At 41.0% G+C, this 23,500-nt stretch overlaps 1 protein-coding gene across 5 annotated transcripts in view; it reads left to right on the forward strand.

The window, feature by feature from the left end:
• The window catches only part of JAKMIP2 (janus kinase and microtubule interacting protein 2), a 158,476-nt gene extending 135,702 nt beyond the window's left edge, over nt 1-22,774 (forward strand). For all 5 annotated transcript variants that reach the window (XM_084779101.1, XM_084779100.1, XM_084779104.1 and 2 more), the window contains 4 exons: nt 1,101-1,304; nt 8,353-8,418; nt 12,241-12,311; nt 19,182-22,774. In XM_084779101.1, the coding sequence (XP_084635227.1) occupies nt 1,101-1,304; nt 8,353-8,418; nt 12,241-12,291 (321 nt within the window). In that variant the 3' untranslated portion in view covers nt 12,292-12,311; nt 19,182-22,774. The remainder of the gene's footprint in view (nt 1-1,100; nt 1,305-8,352; nt 8,419-12,240; nt 12,312-19,181) is intronic.
• Nucleotides 22,775-23,500: the final 726 nt, after the last annotated feature.

Consider the following 23,500-nt stretch of genomic DNA (forward strand, 5'->3'; position numbering starts at 1 on the left):
CACACAGACACACACACAGGGTAACACATACCTACACATATGCACACACATACACTCACAGAGAGAGAGAGAGGGGGGGGGGAGAGGGGGGTGAGAAAGAGAGGAGAGAGAGAGAGAGTTAGTTATACAGAAGATAATCTATCTACCAAAGGACTGAGAAAGGTTTGAGCAATCATTAACCTCAGTCTAACAAAGAGAAGTGAGCCACATGCTAGGAAGATGGTTCAGTTGCTCAAGTGCTTGTCTTTTAGGCATGAAGACCTGATTCTCAGCTCAGATGTAAAAGTGATGTGAGCTACAATCCCATTGCAAGGGAAGCCAACACAGGAATATTCCTGTGGCCTACTGGCCAGCCAGGCTAGCCAAATTAGTGAACTACAGTGTCATTAAGAGACACCCCCTCCATTTCAAAGACTATGATGAAAGTTACTGAGTACATCTGGCCTACACACAGACACACACACACACACACACACACACACACACACACACACACACACACACACACACACACTGGGGCAACTCCAAAATCTAAGCTGTTTTTGAATCATAGTTTCCTTTTTTTTTCCTTCGAGGAAAAAGCATGCAAACTATAAGACATCTAGGAGTACCGAGAGTTGTTGTGTGGCTGAGATGGAGTTTTATCTTTGAAATGTATCTCCAATTTCAAGTACTTTTCCCTACTTAACACTTATTCCTAATACTACAGCCACTGTGGTATATGCTTTTGACCAGCTGCAGGGTTTTCAAGTAGGAGGCAGAACAAACTCACCCCCAACTCTATCTGAAAAGGAAAGGCAGTACGGAGGTGTGGACGTTATAACAGACGGCCTCCTAAAAACAGAAGTGTCTAAACTGCCAGGACCCCAAGAAAGAAAATGAATTGGCTTACAGAGCAGTCTGTTCATTGTGCGGAAGGCATTTGTGGCATCACATAAAGAGAATACTCAGAGGGGAGTCAGGCAGAAGCCACTCAGAAACTCTAAGATCCCCTGAGAAGGAGGGACCAAGTCCCTGTCTCACTGAGCCATACCCACTCTGCTCACAGCGCACCTAAATGCTCAGTCCCAAAGTTAGACTTTTCTGATTCTATTTGCCAGAGAATCCAAGAACTAGAAGCTACTTTGTACAATGCTCTACAGCAAGAAACTGTGATCAAGTTCGGGGAACTGTTAAGTGACAAGCAGCAGGAGGAGCTGAGGACAGCTGTAGAAAAGTTGCGGCGACAGATGCTGAGGAAGAGCCGGGAGTACGACTGTCAGATCCTCCAGGAGAGGATGGAGCTCCTACAGCAAGCCCACCAGGTGAGGACCACACCCTGCTGGGTGTGTAGGTTCATCCTAAGCACGTGGGGGCACAGCAGCAAGTATTAGGCGTAAGAATGGAACCGCTCCAGAGACGGTCAAAGAGTGAAACAAATTGCTCTTTCCCACCATCACTCAATATAGGATGACAGTTTAGTAATAAAACTTGGTCTTGAGGAAAATGGCATTTCAGAGGTGCTGCGCAGGGCTATCATTTTTAGAATGACTCTGTCACAGGCTCCAAATCTATTGGAGCCTGATTACTCACCTGTGTGAGGAAACAGGGTATTGGCTCTGCTTCACTTGTTCCTGCCAGTAACTGAGCTCCAGGCAATCATCTGGGAAGGGTGAAAGGGAGCAGAGCCTGCCACTTCACTCTCAGAACAGACGGCCATAGCAACAAATCCTGGGGGCTGCTGTGTGCTGCCTGGCATTCACTCAGCCAGGATCTGAAGGCTGAAGGCTGCGCTTGTGGCTGGAGGGATGCTCAGTGGTTAAGAGCGCAGGCAGCTTTCCCAAAGGACTCAGGTTTTATTCCAGCACTCACGTCACAGCACATAATTCTCTGTAACTCCAGCTCCAAGGGATCTGATGGCCTCTCTCACTTCCTCAGACACCAGGCATGCACATGGCATGTTGACATACATTCAGACAAAGCTCCCACATGCATAAAAATGAATTGTTAAAAATGTAAAGGCTGGATGTAACGTCATTTCACCTCATCTTCATGGGATCTCTACGAGGTGAGTGTTGGCATTATTCTACTTTTGGAGACAAACACATTCAAATGATTTATTCGGAATAGTAATTGGCAGAGCAAAATTACAGCCCAGGTATGCCAGCCTCTAAGATCTAAGCGCTAACCATTGCACAGTGCTGCATTTGTGAGTTACATGATCCATCTAGACTGGCAAGCAAAAAAGAAAAAAGAAAGAAAGGAGAAAAGAAAGAAAAGACACCCAGATACCTATTACCAACTTAAAGCCCAAAATTTTTGTAATTCTTCACTTGTGTTATAATTTTACCAGTGAACAGCAGTAGGGTATGAAAGTAACTTTTCTTCTCCTGGCTCAATTGTTGTCTGGGAGGCTTACTGCCTCCTTCTGCTAACCTAGGCCTAGTCCTGGAAGCTTCTAGCCTCTATACAATCTAACCTAAGCCTAGAATGTTTTCACCCTCTGAGACTTACTGCTTAATAAGCTCACTCTTACTTGTTCTTACTGAGTTCTGGGCTGGCTAGTTGAACTCAGCTGTTCTGGCTCAAACTCCTCTCCCAGCTGACTTATTTAATCTGGCTTCTCTCTTGGCCCAGAATTGCTCTGCTTGGCCTCAGACTAACTCAGCAGTTTGCTGAGCAGACTTCTTCTCATTGTCTGGCTCATTCCACCTTTACCTGAGTTCTCTCTCTGTTACCATACTAGTAAAACTGCCTCCTCACTCTCTGCATTACTCCATTAAATAGCTTCCCTTTCCTCTCTCTTCTCATGAGAGTTGGGCATGTCCTATTCTCTCAGATGTTCTCTGATTTGCCACCTTTTCTGCCACTCAATTGTTCATCACTTTCAAACATGGGTGCTTCCTTCTACAAACTACCTTTACCTTCCTTTGGGATTAAAGGCATGTACCACCACACTTGGATCTAAGCTTTTCTTTACCTGATACTTGCTCTATACCAGGCTTGCCTTGAACTCAGATCTGTTTGCATGACTCGTGAATTAAAGGCATGTTTGTATTCCACCCAGACCACCCAGACCTAGGAGGTCTTTGGATGTGATCTCTTGCCAGAACAGCCATGTTCGGAATTAACAGTCTTCTACCATAGGGCCCTGTCCACAGAGCAAATCTGAAAAATTCCAGAATCCACACTGCCAGGTTGTAGTATTTGGCATTCAGCGCTGTGACAGGCTGGTGGAATAAATATAGGATGTACAAAGCATGAATTGAAGTTAAAGGAGTAGAAAAGGCATTGTGGTTAATGTACAAGACCAGGAAGAGCCGACCTGGGAAACCTGAAAGCACAGCTAGAGCCAGGGGCTTTGTGTTTTCCACAGCAGCAGAACAGTCAAGGCATTTCCCAAAGATGACAAGCACATGTGTGTTCTCTCAGAAAGCCTTCAGAATTATAAAGATTTTCAGTTTGACCAGTGGAAAGTTCTTGAAGCTTTTGATAATAGGTTATTTCAGGGTTGTTTATTTGTTTGTTTGTTTGTTTGTGTTTCACATCTACTGGGGGATAAAAGTGTCTTCCACACAAATCTCTTACATTGCAAGAGAATCTAATTGGTTTCAGCAAATTGAAAATACTTTCATCTGGCAAGCGCAGCACTGTCTGTTTTAACATGGACTAGTAGTTGTCTAAATTTGCTTGTGATAAAAACCCTGGCATTCCCAGTTTGAGTCTCTTTTTAACCTGTTAGCAAAGGTGCCTCTTTCTAGAAAGAATTTACTTTTTAAGTGGCTCAGTCTGAGCTAAGAGAGTTCCCTGACATTCCTTTTCTTTAACAAACGTTCATTTAGGGTACTTTGCCTTAGTATTTCTTACTCCTCTCTTCCTTTTTAATCAGTAGCTTAATAGCAGAAGGCATTGGCTGGGATGTAGCAAAGACAACTATGATACAATTATGACATAAATGACCATTGCTAGCCATTTACTAGCCATTTGTGCTAGGATGTCCCAAGCTGAAAACAATGTGCATTCTTGTCCTTCACTCACCTCTCCCCATCTGCTTGGTCAATAGGGTGACCTCACCAAACATCACTCAGGCTCAACACTTATGCCCTCTCTGCCCTCTCCCTCCATGAACCACATCCAGCTGGCTTTGCCCCCAAGTGCTTGCAGCTGATCTGTTTTGCTGACACCATTACAGGCATTTGCAGGATCTTTCATCATTACAATGGCTTCTAGGTGCCAGTTGGGCTAACCTGACTCTGTCATCTACGCATGTATTCAAACACTTCAATACATTTCCTAGTGATAGATTCCATTTTCTAGATATCTAGAGTATTTGCTATACACGCTGCATTCATCTGTAGAACAAGACAATGGTGATTAGTATAAAGAAAAATAATGATGCTGTATCTTGTTAAATGGCATTAACAAAGGCACATGGGTCCTCAGGGGCCATCTAAGTCACATTGTATGTATTTCCCACTCTCCTCTCTTCAGTTGACTGCATAAGTCAGCCCTGGTCCTTACCACCGTCTTGTTCAAGGATATCTGTGTTCTCCCTTTCTAAGTGAGTCAAGTCCTGTGTAGATCTCCTAATATCCTTCATTAGCTGCTTGTCCCTCCCCTAAGATGTGACTTGAGAGCCTCTTATGAGTTCTTTCCAGTGCAAAGTCTGGTGCCACTTGCCAATGGTTTGCTATTTCCAAGCCTTTGCCTAATTTTCCACCAAAAGTGGTATTCAAACATCCTCATTTTTTCCAGGGTCTTGTTTTGTAGTCATTAAAATCCATGTATGAAAGGCCAGCTGTGTAGCAGATGCTGTGAATGTGGCAGTTACTGAAGATATTTGATCTGTCATGCAGATGGGGAACGGTCAAAGCCATAGCACGAATGAACCACAACATGGACCATCTCCAAGGGGGAGGGGGACCACTAAGTGCTGTGAAATAGTTTAGACAATGTGTAAAGCTGTGCATTTGAGTCAGAAACAAAGATTAAGTATGTTAGGCCAGCTAGTGAAAGGATACCTCTAAAGATACATGAAAATCAAGGGACCAGCCACACAAAGGGCTCAGAAAAATGTGTCAGAAAAAAAGAACAAGCACTAAGCCCCCCAGGTTACATCCAAGAGCTGCAGAAGATGTCAGTATGCTTGGTGTGCACAGAAGCTAGAGCCCAAGAAGGGTCAAGCTCAATGTGGGCCCTTGCAAGAATCCAGGCCTTACTTTTAATACAACTCGGCTACGGCTTCCTTTCTCCACCCTTTAAACACAGGACTGCTAGGATCTTTCTAACCTTTTCACACCCCTGGTGCTGATAGTGGAACTGAGGGTCTTATGCATGCTAGACCTCATTATTTCACATTTCAAGGTCATATTAGCTATATTGGTGAATGTAGGAACGACAGATTTTGACATGATGTAGAATGGACCAAAAATAAGAGGCAGGAAGAACTCATAATAAGCTGTCTTACGAGCTCCAATAAGAGCTAGAGGTAAGTTCGTGTGCTTTTTGCGAAAGAGGAGGGAGGAGGAGGAGGAGGAGGAGGAGGAGAGAGAATATGAACATTGTTTCGGGCCTCACAGTGTTTTCCTCTTGGTTGGATGACAAGTGGCAAGTGGCTGGAAAGAGAACAAAACAAGCTTACAACACGTAATGAAGACTAATAAATTCATCTACCGTGTGGATTGGTCTACCTACAGACTAACACAGGCCTAGGAATTGGAAACGGATGACAACATTTTACATCCTTGCCACTTTTCACCTTTGCTACTTAATTTTGTTATTCTCTGTTCTACATTCCATATTGTCAAGAAACATGAAAGCCTTTTGAGTCCCGGAGTTAGCTGACGCCTTAGCTGTAGTCTCCAGTCCATGGAGGGCAGTCATAGACGTGTCTGAAAGTGGTCAGCAAGTACAGAGTTGATGGGTGAATGAGCATTTCAGTAATTCATGGATGCATGGTTTTCTGAATCAGTTTGTATGTATTTATCCAGACACAGGACAAGGAATTATGTGCATATTCAAGAGGAAAATGTCTGCCACATTTATTGGTTTGTTGTGTGCAGTGCCATTGAAGTATATACCGACATGCACATCACACATATGTAGGTGCCGTTTATAGTCCATGTTTACCTGCGGCTCCATCATTCACCAATGTTTTAAAATGAGAGCTAGTGCACACACCTCCTTTCTTTGACAGCAGGGCTTGTCAATCTGGCACTGCTATGACAGATCATCCACATTACTCTTAATTCTTTGGGGTAGGAGGATGTCTCCTGCATTGTAGGGTATTTAAGAGCCCTCTGACTTAGACCCAGTAGACGCCACTGGCACACACCCTCTGTTGTGACAATAATAAGTACTTAATTAAGTGCTGGTGATAAGTATACAAATTTACTACTATACTAAAATATGAAATAATCATTCATTATAAACTAAGCATACCAACAAATAACTTAAAAAAAATACTCAGACATTGCCAAATGCCCCTCTCCGGGAGAGGACTTAAGGTACCCCCAATTGAAATTTATGTGTTTTATAGAGGAGACTTGATTTCCAAGTTGAAATATTTTTTCTTCCAGCTTCCCTCTGTTATACTCACGTTGCATCATAAAAACCTCTACATACGTTGCCACTTTAACAGGTTTCCAACTGAAGGGCCAGTTCACCGTTTTATTTCCTGTGAACAGTGTCCATTCTGTTCAGATGTAGCCAATGGGCAGCTCATTCTTCTCAGTTGTGAAGAGAATGGGGACTGCCCCTGACATGAACTCTGGTGCCCCCAATTTGATCACTTCCCCTTGGTGGCACTCAGAGAAGGGGTAGCAGGCTATTAGGATGAGACCTGATAGGCTGTGGTCATATGGTGGGGGAGGAGGTCCCCTTCTGTCAGAGGTCTGGAGGAGGGGAATAGGGAGAAAGAGGGAGGGCGGGAGGGGGGAACAGGAAGATGACAAGTGAAAGGATAACAATTGAGATGTAATCTGAATAAATTATAATAAAAAGATACTTTTAAAAAATGGGGCTGGAGAGATGGCTGAGAGGTTAAGAGCACTGCCTGTTCTTCCAGGGGTCCTGAGTTCAATTCCCAGCAACCACATGGTGGTTTACAACCATGAGATCTGGTGCCCTCTTCTGGCATACAGGCACACATGTAGACAGAGTACTGTATAAAGAATAACTAAATAAATCTTAAAAAAAAAAAAATAACAGGCTTGCTATGTATCACAATGCACATGGGTACCTTACCAAAATCTTGTTCATTGTCAAGATGAATTGTGAAGACCTTTTTTTTTTGGTCTGTGCAATAATATTATATTGTCTATGCAATAATACCCTTATCCAACATGTTGTTTCGGTGTCCAGGACATAGTTAGATAGGCTTTTCTGCATTTTCTACATCTGTGCTATTTCATTACTATTTGTTTCATGCCCAGCTTATCAGCTTACTTGTGAGTACATAAAGCATACTCTCTCCTGGCTTTTTGAGAAGTGGTCAATCATGGTCGGTGAGGAAATTCTATCCCCAAAGAGGGTGGAAGCAGGGGAGACAGAAAAGACCAGCAAAAATCATGTGGTTGTCTGCTCTTGCTCAGCTTTGGCCATTTTTACTGTACAAATGAGCAACCAGAAATATCAGCCCAAAGGACTGGCAAGGGCGCTCGCTCCATGCTCACTAGTTCTAGAACAATACAGCTCTCTTTGCAAGGATGTGGCATTCCACAGATCTTAGAAGTTCACAATCCTGGGGTGAAAGCAGTCTGGCCAAGTCCAGTGGCAGAGTCATGGCACACACACACTTCACTTGGGCTAGATTTCTGAAGTGGGGAAGGGGGGCACACTGTTAGTAGCCTGTTACTGTGACAAAATTTCTGAGAAAACCAGTTAAATCAAAGGTAAGTCTATTTGTGTTCATGGTCTCCAAAGTTCCTGCCCATGATCACAGTTGGCTCCTTTTTTGGGGACAGCAGGGAGCAAGGCAGCTCATGCTGGAAAAAGCATGAGTTGGAGCAAAGTTGCTTACCCTGCGGCAGTTGGAATGCAAGGAGGAGAAAGGATCCTTCTCCAGGAAATGTCCCTGATGACATAACTGCCTTACACAAAACCAGACCTCCTGAAGCTTCTCCACCTCCATCTAAACCAAAACAGGCGGAAAGTACTCTGTTCAAAAATACTATTTATGACATTAATTTCCCACCTCAAGTCTGTATGAGCTTCAGAACACACAGAAACCCTGTAGATAGGGGAAAGCATCCCTTGTGCTATTTCCACCCACTGGGACTAACACCAACGTTCTCATAGAAAGTGTTGTTTTGTTGGCTGATCAATTTTCTCTACAATTTAACATCTAAAAGTTTTCCCCCCTATTTTATTCAGAGAATCCGTGACCTAGAAGATAAAACAGACATTCAAAAGCGGCAGATAAAGGACTTAGAAGAAAAGGTAAGCCTTAAACTCAGTGTCTACTTTGTTTAATCTCGAGGTGCTGCTGGTTTCACCTCTGTCCTTTCTCTTTCTTCTTGGTTGTTGTGTCTGTCACAGGCAGACAAAGGTACAAGGAAAGCAGTGCCCACCTTCAGTTGAACAACAGGATTTGGGGCAAGGCTGTCCTGTCAGCAGCCTTGTTTTGTTTTAACCATGTGTGATTTGATTCCCTTCTCTCTGCCTCCCTCATCTTAATTTCTTTTAAAACTTGCTCTACTTTTCTTTTTCTTTCAAACATATTTTAGTACTTGAAAATATTTCCCATTATTCATAAGCACCCCTTTCATCCTCGGGCTTCTGTTTCCCTTCAACACTTAGTGCAGAAGCCTAGGGTGACAGCAGTGAGTGCACCTGCCACTTTCCCCAGTATTTAGAAAGAGAAATGTCTTCCAAGAGAATCTGTGTTTCCAGAAAATAAATAGCGGTACTCTACAGAGGGCACTTGGGAATAATTGTGTGTTGACAGAAGAGAAATGCTCAGCCTTCTGCAAAGACCTGTCCTGCCTAACAGGCCAGGAGCATTCTGCTGGAGAATGCAGACAGAGCAGCTAGGTTGCTTCCCACTTACCCTGTCTCATGGACTAGAAGTAGTTACCCAAACCCCTAGGTTGGTTGTCTGGCAGCAACTTCCAATGGATTCAAGAAAACAGCAGGAAACCATCTTCCATTGCTGCGATTGTTAGAATTGAGTTCCTCCCCAAATGCATGGGGTAAGTGGCTACACCTTTTGTGTCCAAGTTGTTTCTATAAAACGGGAATGACGACATGCACAATGACCTCCTCATATGGGTTCCATGAGGAATGAAGTCACATATGGAAGTTAGGAAACATTAGGAAAATAAAGATCAAATTTAAAAGTATTCTGAAAGCCAGGGATGGTGGTTCACGACTTAAGTCCCAGCACTTGAGAAGCAAAGGCTGGCAGATCTCTGAAATCGAGGCCAGCCTGGTCTATAAAAGTAAATCCAGGATAACCAGGGCTGTACAGAGAAAGCCTGTCTTGAAACACCAAAATAAATAAACAGATAGATAGACAGACGGACGGGGGGAGAGAGAGAGAGAGAGAGAGAGAGAGAGAGAGAGAGAGAATTTTATATCTGAACTTCCCTTATTTCAGACCATTTTTTCTTCAAGATCGAGTGAGGCAAAAGTAAATTACAGTGACATAAGAAGTATGTTTCGTTTCCTTGCAGTTGGTGGAAAGATCCACAGAAGGCAGGGGCTGCTCCCAGTGTCCCCATTTGTTGGGGGACACACCTCGTGTCTCCTATTTATGACATATTTTTAGTGACCATGTCTGCTCTGGCTCTGTGTTTACACTCCCTTTGTTCTGGATCAAACAGGAAGATTCAGTTGAGGCAATTCTTTGCAGGAACTTTATGGTGCTATGAAGTCCCTTCAAAGGAGGCTTCCAAAAGTGGAGTAATTCTACTAGGATCACCACTTCATCTCCTGTATAAATAGATCCTGTGGAAATTTTTGGAGAAGAGGAATTAAGACTATATCAGCTGTCAGAATTTTATGTGAATGTTTCACAGTTATTTTGTCCATAGCATTTATAAACCTAAACATCTGAGACACTTAGAATAACAAAGTAACGTAGCAATTAGTGATGAATATTGTCTTGAGGTAGTGAACTGAGCTGCTTAAATAAAAAGCTAGTTGACTCTTGAGAGAGGTAGGGTGGGAAATGAAGTTCGTAATGGGTGTTCTGGTCACCTGACCTCACTCCCACTTGCTTCCCAGCATAAAACAACTAACAGACCTTTGTGCCAGCACATTCTTCATTTTGCCTCTTGGAATACTTGAAAGCCTACTCAAGTTGCACACAGTGCCTGGGGTAGCTCACTTCCATGCATACAGTTGGCGTCAATCAGGGGATACCAACAAACTTCAACCGCACAGAGCAGTTCATGTGGCCAGTGCACTCCCACTGTTGTTTCCTTTGCTTCTTACAATTATTCCATGAGGGAGACACAGCAGATGTCATGGTCCCTTTTATTTATATAATAAGGAGTGCATCAAAGAAAGCAAACATCTTACCCAAGGATGTAGAACCAACCAGTCTCTGGCAAATCAACTTGAGAGTCCAAGGTGACTTGAGTCTAGGTCCCAGGACACTGCAGGAGCTAGGAATGTTGTAACAGACTGAGTGACTCGCCGTCTCTTCACGCTTAGCTCCTACACCCAACCTTCTCTTGAAGAAACGGTGAGAAGCCCCCCATCCTCACTCATTCTCTAGTCTTCTAGTTATGGGTGTATCTTCCAGAAATAACTTTTAAAAACCAGGCTTGGACCTTTAATCTCAGCACCCAGGAGGCAGAGGCAAGATCTCTGTGAGTTCAAGGCAAGCCTGGTCTGCAAAGTGAGTTCCAGTACAGCCAGGACTGTTACACAAGGAATGCCTGTCTCAAAACCAAAACAAAAAACAAAAAACAAAAACAAAAAAAACCCAGAAAATATAAGGGAAATACTTTTTTATTAAAGAAAGTATTCATTTTAATAAAATAAGCCATCAACTTATAAGATATTAACATATATTTGTAAATATAATATAAAAGTAAAATAAGTCATCAACATATAGTTTTTAGCATATTATGTTTATAATTTTGTTCCAATAATGTTGCAAGAACCTTATAAGAGATGGCAATTAAAGAATTATGCAAATAGCATTTGCCATTCAGGACTCTATTGCAATATGTTGTATTCATAGTATAGTCCTAGAGTGGTGTGATATATACATAGACTGCCTAAAGAGTCCATGCTTGAAAACATATCTAGCCTATGACATTTCATAATTAATATGTAGTTGGTTTTATTCCAGTACTTCATAAGTGTGAGTTTATTCATCTTATTTTCTGCTCTCTAGTAAAGAATTTTGTTAAAGAGGTCAAATTAGATTATTTATAATGCAAATATGGAGAGGTCTATCTCAATGTGAGGGCAGCTAGAATATCACTCATTCATTGTGTGAAATGCCCATTGATATAGAACTCTCTTCCATATCAGTAGGAGGAACATACATTCCAATTTGCACAACATGGCAGGGCATGGAGGTGCACGGCTTTAATCCCAGCACTCGGGAGGCAGAGACAGGCTGATCTCTGTGAGTTTGAGGCCAGCCTGGTCTACGAAGTGAGGCCAGAACAGCCAGGGCTACACAGAGAAACCTGGCTCCAAAATAAATAAATAAATAAATAAATAAATAAATAAATAAATAAATTTGCATAAGGTTTGCCCAATTTATGCTCTTCATCCCTACATAATTCCTAATAGTGTCCCATTTTCTGAGATGTGTCCCGCTGATGGTGACCTAGCATACTGCACCTTAATATTCTTCCTGCTGGGTCTTGGCCCTGTAGTCCGACACGTTAAGCAGTAAGAGACTGAGAAGCATGTGTCTCTGGTTGCATTTCTGAAATTCCCTCCTCTCCCTGCAAAGGGGAGATGATGTGAAAGGTAAAGCACAACCCAAGACACCTGATTCTCACGGTACCCCAAGATCATATGAACTTAGACTTCTGATTTACTACTCTGTGCTTATTTTTTTCTCATCTATACATTTCGGAGCCTAAAGCTGAGAGCAGTTATCTGTGAGACTCCCCTGTCATTCACTCTAAAATGTGTGCATCCATGTTAGAGGCGCAGCGCTGGCAATAGGTCACGTGGTTGATGGTATGGTGTTTTGAAATGAGGTAATGTGGAAAGCCAAGTTTTTGTGCTACCTGAGTGGCTGGTGAAAGTTCAGATTTACATAATCTCCTTCTTTTTCTTCTGCAGTTTCTGTTTCTATTCTTGTTCTTCTCTCTTGCCTTCATTCTATGGCCTTGATGTCAAGGTGCCTCTGAAAGGTAAGATTCCATTAAACTTGACAAAGCGGCTCTCACAGGTAGTTGATAAGAAGGATGTTACATGTTGTTACTGCATCTTGCTGGTATTTTTTTTTTCAAAACCAAATGATTTAATTAGGCATAAAATGAGAAGTGGGTCCAATCCAGGTTGACTACTTTTAAACTTAACGTCATACATTGTAAAATGGAAGTTTCCCATTTATTGTATAACCTTGAGAAGCTGCAGTGTCTGTGAATCCTAGTGTGCTCATGTGGCTGTCCATCACCCGGAAGAAGGTGTGTCTGTATCCACCTACTGAGAAAATATTACTGTGCCTTTAGCATTTCTCCAGCTTGAAAATGCTGATCCCAAGACTCCGATAAGCCAGTCATGATCACTATTGAAACCCTGTCCCAATCTTTCCACATCAGAAGTTAGAAAAGCAGCAATGTTAGGTGGACTTGGGTCTTGTTTTAAAAACAAGATACTTTTCAACATCAATTCAAGAACAAAAGGAAGCCTTAGGATAGCCATTACCAAGTCTCTCTCTGATGAGCGCTTGCATTAGTAATTCTCGCTCGTGCTTCTCACTGCTGAAAATGACAAGACACTGTAGCCTTCTCCAGCACTCTGTGAGTCAGGCCACTTGAGCTGATGGAGTTGGTGGAAGGTGGGAATGACAGAAAGCAGAGACTGGTCTGCAGTTCACAGCTTAGCAGGGGGTTCTGATGTGCATTCAGCAATGGAAACAGCAGATCTCAATACTACTGTTTATAAACGAGGGTGCCCCTGCCATTCTAAATGTACTCTCTGCGGACTGCTTAGACTTTGATGATCTATGAAGTCACAGTATGCAGAGTTCCCTTTTAGGCTTCATATTAGTTTTTTTTTTTCTAGCAAACAGAAAAATACAAGAGCGTTACCTTCCCTTCCCCATGAATGTCAACCTCATTGTCTTCCTATGAAAAAACGAGGAAGTGGGCGCTTTAGCATGAACCAATGTTAAGAAAGCCAAATAAAAGGTTCAGAAAGTTTATGCCCTTTGATTATCAGCCCTCTAGCCTCAGCTCTTCTTCCAAAAGATAAAAGATTTTCTTCATTTAAAAAAAAAAAAAGATTTTCTCCATAGGCTAAAAACCATGCATTTTCTGGCAACAATTTTTCCACACAAAGAAGACTGAGCCTAGAAAGGGAGGGAGAACATGGGTTGTAAAGAAAGAAAAACCTGTGGCACAGCACTAATGGGATGCCACGGTCAGCAAACAATAAACAGAGCTGATAAATATGTACAGAGCCAGTGCTATAAGGTAATTTAAAAGACAAGCTGGCAAATGCCAGGTAGGAAGGAGGGAAGCTTCTTATTACTAGCACTCGCTCTGTCATGTACCAGAAGTGATTCTAAGCAACAGGTGCTTTCAATCCTCATCAACCACTCTCCAAGGTGAGTATCATGTTTACTCCTGTTTTCCAGTCAGGAAAGTGGCATCAGGTGACTGTCTGCTAACAGGCAGCTGTACTTGGCAGGAGTAGGGTCTGGACACACTCACTTCACTCCACATAATCAGCAAATAGCCGAACATCTACTGCATCCATCCTGAAGGACGTTCACAATCAGTCGCACAGTCACGGCATCTTCTGCCGCCTCACGCGTCACTCAGCCATTGGCTTGTGAAATCACACTGTGTCACATCCACGGTTTCTGGTACGTTCTCCTCAGGAATGTTCAAGGTTATATATGTGCTTCAAAACAGCACACAATTGAGACTTGGTCATTCTCTGGAAAATGAAAGATGAATGTGACCAGACAATAGCAAACGAATGTGAGGATGAATCTGGTCAGTATAACATGTGTACAGGGAAAATGAGAGTGGTTTAGAATTACAGCTGAGAATTACAGAGGTTAGTTACAGTGTGAATCCTGCCCCACTGACTAGAAGTGTTACACCAGACAATGGATTTAACCTACATGAGTCTTTAAGTCGATATGGTAATGTGTTGAATTAAGTGATGTCATGCATAAAAAATACTTACCAAATTGCTTGCAAAATAATTAAAAGTTTGTAATTCTTAGTTACTGGTATTTTTAAAGTTAGTTATTCCATTTGTTGACTTTGTAATATAACTATGATAGTATAACTTTCAGTATTTCCAAGCAGAGTGTAGCCTAAATCCAAAGAAGTAGTTGCCTCTTTTCAGAAAAGAATCTTGTCTTAATTTATGGAAATACAGCGGTAGTGAAAACTGAATGGTGTTTTTGTATCTGCAAAGCAGTCTAGAAAAAGACAGAAAGAAGGAAAAAAGATATGACCACATTGTTCACAGGTAGTAAAGTCACACTACAGATGATTTTGTATATACTAAGTCAATAATTTATTCTGTTCATAAACCAAAACTAACTTACATATGAAGGTATATATTGTTTAAAGCAAAGTGACTCATATTTATGGATGCTTTCTTTGAGCAGTACTTCAAGTGATCCCCCGGAGTTTTTAAGTGCATCATCCTAGCCTTTACATCACCCTGATTTCAATCTCTAGCCTCAGCTATAAAAAGGGTGTGAGAGGGGGCTCATAACCAAATTTTAATTCAATATTAATAACGCCCTGTATAATAAGTGCCATTATCTTATTACACCTTATTATTTTGTGGATCTGCACTCACACTTAAAAACAACTTTTCAAGACTGGTCAATTTATAAAAACTAAAGAGTCACTTCTCACAGTTTGGGAGCTAGGAAGTCTTTACTCTGTCATTGTCATGGTCTATGTCTAGGGAAGGCTCAGTTTCTTCTTCACATATGACACATGGCTGTATGCTCTGAAGAGACACTGTATCCTCATGTAAGACAAGGAATAGAAAGGCAAAAAGAACCTACTGAATTCCCTCACGCATTTTATGGGATAATAATCCATTCTGTGGAAGTATCACCTCAATTCTCAGTAGAAAAGTCAAGGAAGCCTCTACCCTCTGCCTTCAGTTGGGTTTAATTCAATATTGTATGTTTCCACACATACAAACACATCTTTGGGGATCAACTACTTATCAATCCTCAATGCCATTTTATCAGTAAAATAGAGGTAACAATGGCTGTCTTTTATTGAATACCATATGAGTTTATTGTATGATAAACTGCATTTGAGTCTGAAAAAAAAAAGTGTGAGAGCCGTCTTTAGGTTTCCAAATGGCGGTGCCTTTGAGGGATGACAGTCTTTAGCGCTTGCTGATGGCTGCTGGAAGGGGGCAGTTTTCTTTGAGGGCCTGGAGCAGGGTAGGTCAACATGCTCTACTGGAAAGGCACTATCCAAGAGCAGAACAACTGGGCTTAGAAAAAAACACATGAGAACAAAAGCTGGGGAAGGTGGGGAGAGGAGTGGTATGGAAGGACTTGAAGGATAAAATTGAATGTTATCAAAACATGTAGTAAAGAATCAATTAAAATATTGTTTAAATATACCAAAGTCAAAAAAAACTAAAAAATAAAAATAAAAATAAAATAAGTAATAAATAAATAAATAAATAAATATACCAAAGTCAGCTGGGTGGTAGTGGTGCATGCCTTTAGTCCCAGCACTTAGAAGGCAGAGGCAGGGAGGAATCTCTAAGTTCAAGGCCAGCTTGGTCTACAGTGCAAGTTCCAGGACAGCCAAGGCTACACAGAGAAACCCTATCTCAAAAGGAGAGAGGAGGGGGCAGAGAGAGGGGGGGGGAGACAGAGACAGAGACAGAGACAGAGACAGAGACAGAGACAGAGAGAGATACTAATGTCACAAATCAGGTAGCTGCAACTGGTGTGCTCCAGAGAAGGAAGGTGACGCTCAGAACTTGTAAGTTCTTGCTTTAAACAATCCCTGTCACGCTCACTCTGATTCTAGATAACTGAAGTTATTCAGTTAATGCACCCGGCCTCACAACAGCAATAACAATTTCCTTTACAGATATCCCTTAATTTATAGAAGTGTTGAAGTCTAGGAGATTGCTTATAAAGTAACTGGTTTTAAAACTGATGTGTTAAGTACAAGTGTTATCTAGCTAACTATCACAGGCAGAGATGATAGCCTGTGAGGGTAATACATAGCTACAGTCACAACACTGAGACAGTGAGGGCAGGAGAATCATGAATATAAGGACAGTCATGGCCAAAATTAAACAGAAAAGAAAGTGAAAACGATATATGCCTTTGACCCAGAATATACAATCTCTAGGAGAATATGAACTGAAAGATTGTAAGCAAATTCCTCTGGGAGGTAATTTTTTAAATGTATTCAGATACACAACCGTCTCTCTAAAACATAGTTGTATAGATTCAGATGAGATCTCTTTGCTAGGAAATGAAGAATATTATCTTTTAAAAAAATATATCACTGTATCTTATGTGTATGCATGTTTTTGCCTGCATGTGTATCTGTGCACTGGATGTGTGCAGCATCTACAGAAGCCAGAAAAGGGCTTGGGTCTCCTGAACTGGAGTTACAGGCAGTTGTGAGCCACCATGTAAGTGCTGGAAATCAAATCTAGGTCTCTGAAAAAGCAGCCCATGCTCTTAACCAATGAGCCATCTCTCTGGCTGCAAGAATACTATTCTTATAAATGAGTCATTTTAGGCTCTTGTACTGGAGTGTAAATGTGAATTCAGTGCATCTTCCAGTTTAATTTCATTTTCTTTCCTCACCCTTTAAACAAATCTTCACTGTGCCCACTTTCCATTCACTTCTAGTACCTGAAAATTATGCCCAGTTTAAAATTTCAATAGATTTGACTTAAGTTCCTGTCTGTTTTTTTTTTCCTATCACTGTCAAGGTCAGATACCCCTGAGGAGGAACAGGGTCATGATTTAGCTGTAGATCTCGTGCCTTCCTTCCCTCTGCTGGGCTCAGCAAAAAAGCGATCATGCTTCTGAATGACTGAACCAATTTCATTGACTGCAATTGATCAGGTCTTTGAAGTGTGCTAGTCTCAGCCTATCTGAGAACCAGCCTTCTCCAGTGTTGTTCTGGCTCCCATTAGTGGTGCTACAGCCCAGAGTTTCCGGCTGAGGTCATCCTTTGTGGAAGCACAAGCAAAGATAATGACACTTCTGCCCCCATCTCTACTCCTTCATCCCACTCCAATTTTCTCCTCTAAAAAACAAGGGAAGATTCTCTGCTTCCAATGTCCTAGGTGAACCTAGACCCCCTGTTCAGATGTAAAGCAGATGGACAGCCCGTTCTCCACATGGGGAAGTGCAGGGGATAGCAGGGTACTGCCTCTGACACGAATTCTAGGGCCTGAGAGTTGATCACAGGCCCTCGGAGGAGAGGCCCTGTGGGAACACAGAGGAAGAGGATGCAGGTTATCCACATGAGACTTGATAGGCTGTGGTCAGACATTGGGGGATGAGGATGGGAATAGGGTAGGAGAGGAGAAAAAAAAACAGGGGGAGAGAAAGAATTATGTATACAAAGTCAGATCTCATCCCATGCACACATCACCAATCTCTTAATGCCTCTGGGGAACACCATGTCCCCAGTGTATTTTTTTTATTTGTCTATTTGGTTATTCATTCATTCATTCATTCATTCCTTGGTTTGTTTGTTTCAAGTGTGTGTGTGTTCCTTCTGTCTTGATGAGGCAAAATCTCTCTTTTTCTCTGCTGCTGTACTGTGAACCCCAGGCTAGACGGTCTGTGAGACTCCAGATAATTCTGTCTCTATCTCCCATATCATTATAGGAGTGCTGGGGGTGCATATAGGTGCCACAACATCCAGCTGTTTTTTATGGGTTCTGGGGATCCCAACTCAGGTCATTGAGCTTATGCAGCAAGTACTTTTACCCATCTACCTATCTTCTGGGCCTTTCCTCTCCCATTGTAATTCACCCCGCATTCATTGCCCATCTTCCCCATCACCTACTCTGTGAATGTCCATCTCCATCCCCATCTCACAGAGACTTTGGAACAAGATGTTCCCACAAACATACATCACAAACATGTCTAATTTGTAATTACAGCAGGAATTTCTTTGTCTGCTTAGTAAGCCTCTATGGGCTCATTTGAAAGTGTGACTGAGATATGAGATCCCTCCTTTTCTATCAGTCAACATTTCTGGAGGAAATTGCATAGTCTTTCTACATAATCAATAACTTCATTTTTTAATTTTAGATGTGAAAAATTGCTGCTTAGGGAAGCTGAATAACTTGTTACGATAACAAACAAAGGATTGTTTCTCTATCCATGTCATTCAGGGCGAAGGCCTGTCCTTACCTAAGGCACGACAGTGTGCACTCTTGTGTCTTCTCTGCTTCCATTAGAAGAGAGAACATTGTAAACGAGAGTTCTGATCAAGTGAAACTAGAGATGGTGACACTTATTCAAGAATAGGGAAACCCCCATGGCCACAGGTCATTTTTCAGAGACATTTCAGAGTCAGCCAAAACGTCTGCACTGCGGAATCCTCAGAAACTTCGCCCTAGGGTGAGAAAACATGCAGGGTGTTATAATTGTAGAATAGGAAGTGTGCCATAAAAGAAAGTCATAGAAAGTTATAGGTAAAGTAGCTTTAAAATAATATCTGGAAATAATGATAATAGCTAACAGGTTAGAACACTTGCTATGAAAACTGCTAACTTTTTGTATATATCTTATTTCAATAAGCCAGGATATAACTAATTATTTTTTTAAATCTTAAAGTAATTAAGCCTCAAGATATTAAATGACTTTCTTAAAATGTTTTCAGTTCAAAACATAGACAGGAACAAAAGTGTTTTTATGCTTATTTTTAAGATTTATTGGGGGGTTTCTGTTTGGTTCTGATACCAGAGACTAAACAAAACTTCCCTTGTATAAAAGTTTGCTTTTTTGGATGTAGCTGTTAACATAAATGACGGTTAATAATTTCTTTTCCTCTGTCTTATAGAAAAGTCACGTACACGGATCATACTCCCAGAACGCAAATGCTTTTAAATCTTCAAAGATGGCAAAATTGTTTACACCGATGTAAGGGAAATCAGAAGCTAAGAATGACTCTTTAGCCAAGACTGTGCTTTAAAGCCATTATTCAAGGTCTCTTACTTGACAGTTTATAATGACCCTGCTGAAAAAAAATCTACATTATATGCTGCATTTAATGAACCGTGTGTGTGTTGAACCAGAAGAACTATAAACATATATTGTCTGAAGGAGAAAAATCCATCAATGGAACCAGTTTCAGCAGATCAAGAGAAGATGTGTCTTGGGCATGGAACCAAAGTTACAATGAAACATTGAACTCCTGCTGTGCAGGAGGGGTCATTTTAATGTAACACCACACCCCATGGAAACACTATTCCTGAAAATAAACATCATTTTGAAAAAAAAAAAAAAACAGAACAATACAAGCAAAAGTTTGAAAAGAAAAAAAAAAGCAAAAAACAAAAGACAAGGGTGGGTGGGGGACGAAGCACGAGGAATCACTATGAGGAGCTATTTACAATAAAATGTTTCATTTGAAAAGTCTGGCTTCTTACTACAGGGATTTGTTTTTCTGTCTTTATGCTTGTTTTAAACTCAGGAACACAGACATCTGTGATGCAGAGGGAAGAAAAAGCACTCTCCATTTGGTTTCTCGAAAAGCTGGAGTTGTGGATGAGAAGTGGATCCTAGTTGCCCTACAAGCAACCAAGCCAAAGGACTCTGGGGAGTGTAACATAGGATACAAACGGAAATCTGATGCTTCCTCATATCACACACCTGCATCTCTGCACCGTGGATGGACTGGCTTCATCCATATTGGAAATGATGAAAATTTTACCCACACGTCACAAACTCCCCGAACTAGTTCTGTTTAGAACATCAAGATCTATCTAGGGAGCCAGGGCCAGAGAACACCTCCGCATCCTCCAGTTCCATGTTAAAATTACCTGCAGATGAGTATGCTATCCGAAAACATCACAGAGGTGACTGTAGGTCAAGTATGACTGCCGGCAGTTGGTTTGCCAGACAGCTGTGGATATTGAGTATCCCGTGTAATACCCAGAGCAATCTGAACTCCCATCCTTTAGAACAATGACAATATTTTATGAAGTAGCAGACAATGACAAGATGGCTCTGCTTTTTTATAGAAAGGTGACACGTTACTGACAAGGCAGTTCTTTAGTATAGGCAGACAGAAGAGTCGTACTTTTCCTAAGTCATGTACTACTGAGTCTTGCATTCAGCACTGACAGTAAATATATGCTCCTGAAAAGCTGATTTTACACCTCATTTCCTGTAGATAACAAAGACAACCTCAATTTTTCAGATATTCAATGTTTTCCCCCCTGGAGCTAGAATTCCCATGCATAAGAAATGTGTGTAGGGAGCCCGAAACTCTTTCTATCAAATGCTACACAAATAGTTCCATATGTGAATTGAGCATATTCTCCTTCAGTTTTCTCACTGGCATTTTCAAAGCCAGAACAACTGAAGAATCTACAAGAAAGAAAGAAAGAAAGAAAGAAAGAAAGAAAGAAAGAAAGAAAGAAAGAAAGAAAGAAAGGAAAAAGAATGCTGGGGCCCCACATTTCTATCCTTGTATTTAATGCTGACCCAAGTATTTAGCCCAGTCACTGACCTCTCTGTGCCTCAGTTTCCTCATCTGCAAAATGGGGATTAAATGTTTTTTTTAAATACGGTTTTATTTGCAATTCTGGAACAAGAGGTGCTTAAAGTGGCACAAAGTGCTTTGTAACTGTTATAAATGCTGTATTATTTGACTGTATAATGAAACAGTTCTTGAGTTTGGTTCAAACAGCATAGCATTACTGACGCTTCCCCCATCAAGCTACCTAGGACATTATTAGCAATAAATTGTGATACTCAAAAACCACAATGTTGAATCATTTATAGAAAATAGGTTGACTCATACCATTGAATAAGACAGAGAGCATGTCATTTCAATCCTAAGCACCTCCTATGATCTCCTGATTACATAAACACGCTGTCGATCGAAACCCCGCCATCATGATCAAAGGACAGCCAACCCTTCAAGACTGGATTGGCAAGAACAGAAAGCAACTAAGAAGCTTGATTATCTCTTTCAAGGAATGTCACATGATGTGTCCTAATGCAAAAATTAAAACAAACAAACAAACAAACAGAAAACAGAACTATCCTAATGGATTCCTTGTGCAACTAAGGTAAGACCCAGACCAGATGCAATTAGCAGGTTCATTCTGCGGGTGATGTGAAACAGGGTACTTCTACTACGTCTGTCACCCAGCTAACTCCATCATGTCTGGAAGTATACAAACGGCTTTTAATTATGCTTCACCTACCACTATGGGGCCCACCTGAGAAAAATCCATACTTAGTCTGTTCCATCATGCCTTCTTTCTCTCCTTTTGGCTTTCTCTATCAAGTAACCGGATGGGGTAAATTTTCATGTTAGAGAACTGTGTCTAAATCATTGTGAATGTTAGTCATCTGCAGTATCTGCTTCCCTGCTGCTAGCTGCATTGCATAAAACCAGCACCGAAGTCTCTGAGAGCAGCAGCTGCTTGGGTGATCATCTTTGAGACTTAGCAGGGGCAGGGTAGGAGGTGCATTTTTTTGTTGTTGTTTAATATCAAGAATATCAAGGAAAATTCCCTAGATTGTAAGCTAAATGGTGACATCTTTATCAGATTCTGGCCATCATCCTCAAAATGAATGCTGTAATATTTAGACTATGGAAACTTTAATTCAATGGGTTCCCTGTCTACAATTACAGCAGTGTTGAGAAAAAAATGCAGGTGTGTCTTTTGCTCCTTCATGGATCCATGAAATAGGATCATATCTAAATGAATGCTTCCTTGCATACTGCACTCAGAATAGCCAAAAGAATGTATCATTAGTGACAGAGAGGTCTACTATGGCTTTGTTTCTCATTTTCCAAAAAAGATCATTCCTACTTCATTCTTTTAATTTCTCTATCTGTACTATCCAGACATACTTGGTTAGAGATTTAGGGGTCATTATCACAGTAAGAGTTCATTCACTTACTCTTCCTTCACCAAGTATTTATTTCTTTGAAATTGACTGACTATGAGCAGGATGTAAAGTTAATTAATTAAATAATTAATTAAAGTAAATTGACTGTAGTAGTTCAAGAGAAATGCACAGACCCTGTATGATAACTATTCTACAAAACGTTGCCATCAACTTCACTGTCTCTTTTTAAATGCCATTTAACTTTTATTTCAGGTGAAGAATTAGACTAGTAATGCCAGATACTGTTTGACTTAGGGCATATCTGTTGAATTGCTGCTAAAAGTAAGGCTTTTAGAATGAAAGAATACACTTTGCTTTGATCTTTTTCTTCAATTCAGAAGTCCTTATGCACGTATATGGTTCTTCCCAGCTTAAAAGATGCAAAGCATCACTGGTGCCAGAAAGGGTTTTCACTTGCCATAGAAGAAATAAAATTTGCCAAATCATTTGTGCTGCAGTATTTGATTTATTCCAACCTGCTTTGTTTTGTTGTTTTACTTTAAATAAATCTTGTTCATTTTTCCTCTGCCTATTGATTGTTAACTTTTTCTATAAGCTCATTGAAAAAGCTGTATGATCATATATTCAGTGTAATTGATTAGCACCTTCTTTTAAAATGATGTTCATCAGTTTAACTTGCCTGAGTTTTCATGGGAACTGTAAAAAGAATATCTGTTGATTATGTGTTGATATTTAAATAACTAGACCATCTCTGTGATGCTACATCAAAATAGATGACCAGCATACTCTATAATAAAATACATAGCTGCATACATTTTATTTGTCAAAGAGTAGAATGGAATACACACACACACACACACACACACACACACACACACACACACACACACACTGGTGTGTACTAGAATAAGAATAGTAAGATTCAGATATGTTGTTTGGGAGTTACCATTGCGTTTGTGAGTTTATCTGCTCTCTCTCCCTCCACCCTTCCCTCGCCTTCTTCCTTTTCTTTTCTTTTTTTTATAGTGGTGCTACAGGTTGAACCGAGGTGCCTGAGCATTTTATACAGCACAGAGCTGTATCTTCCCAGACTCCTGCCCTAGTAGTTTAACAGGTTTTAGGGATTAAATTTGACTACCATACAAAACAAACAAACAAACAGACAAAAAACCCTTATAACTTTTGAAGTGTCAGTAACTCGAATAGATTTCAAATGGCTATATATGCAATGAGTTAATGTCTCCAGGATAGACCCAAGCTCCTCTTCCAATAGACTTCCAAAGGACA

The sequence above is a fragment of the Acomys minous genome (genome assembly GCF_964271855.1).
Source record: "Acomys minous genome assembly, chromosome: 4".
NCBI classification, from domain to species: domain Eukaryota; kingdom Metazoa; phylum Chordata; class Mammalia; order Rodentia; family Muridae; genus Acomys; species Acomys minous.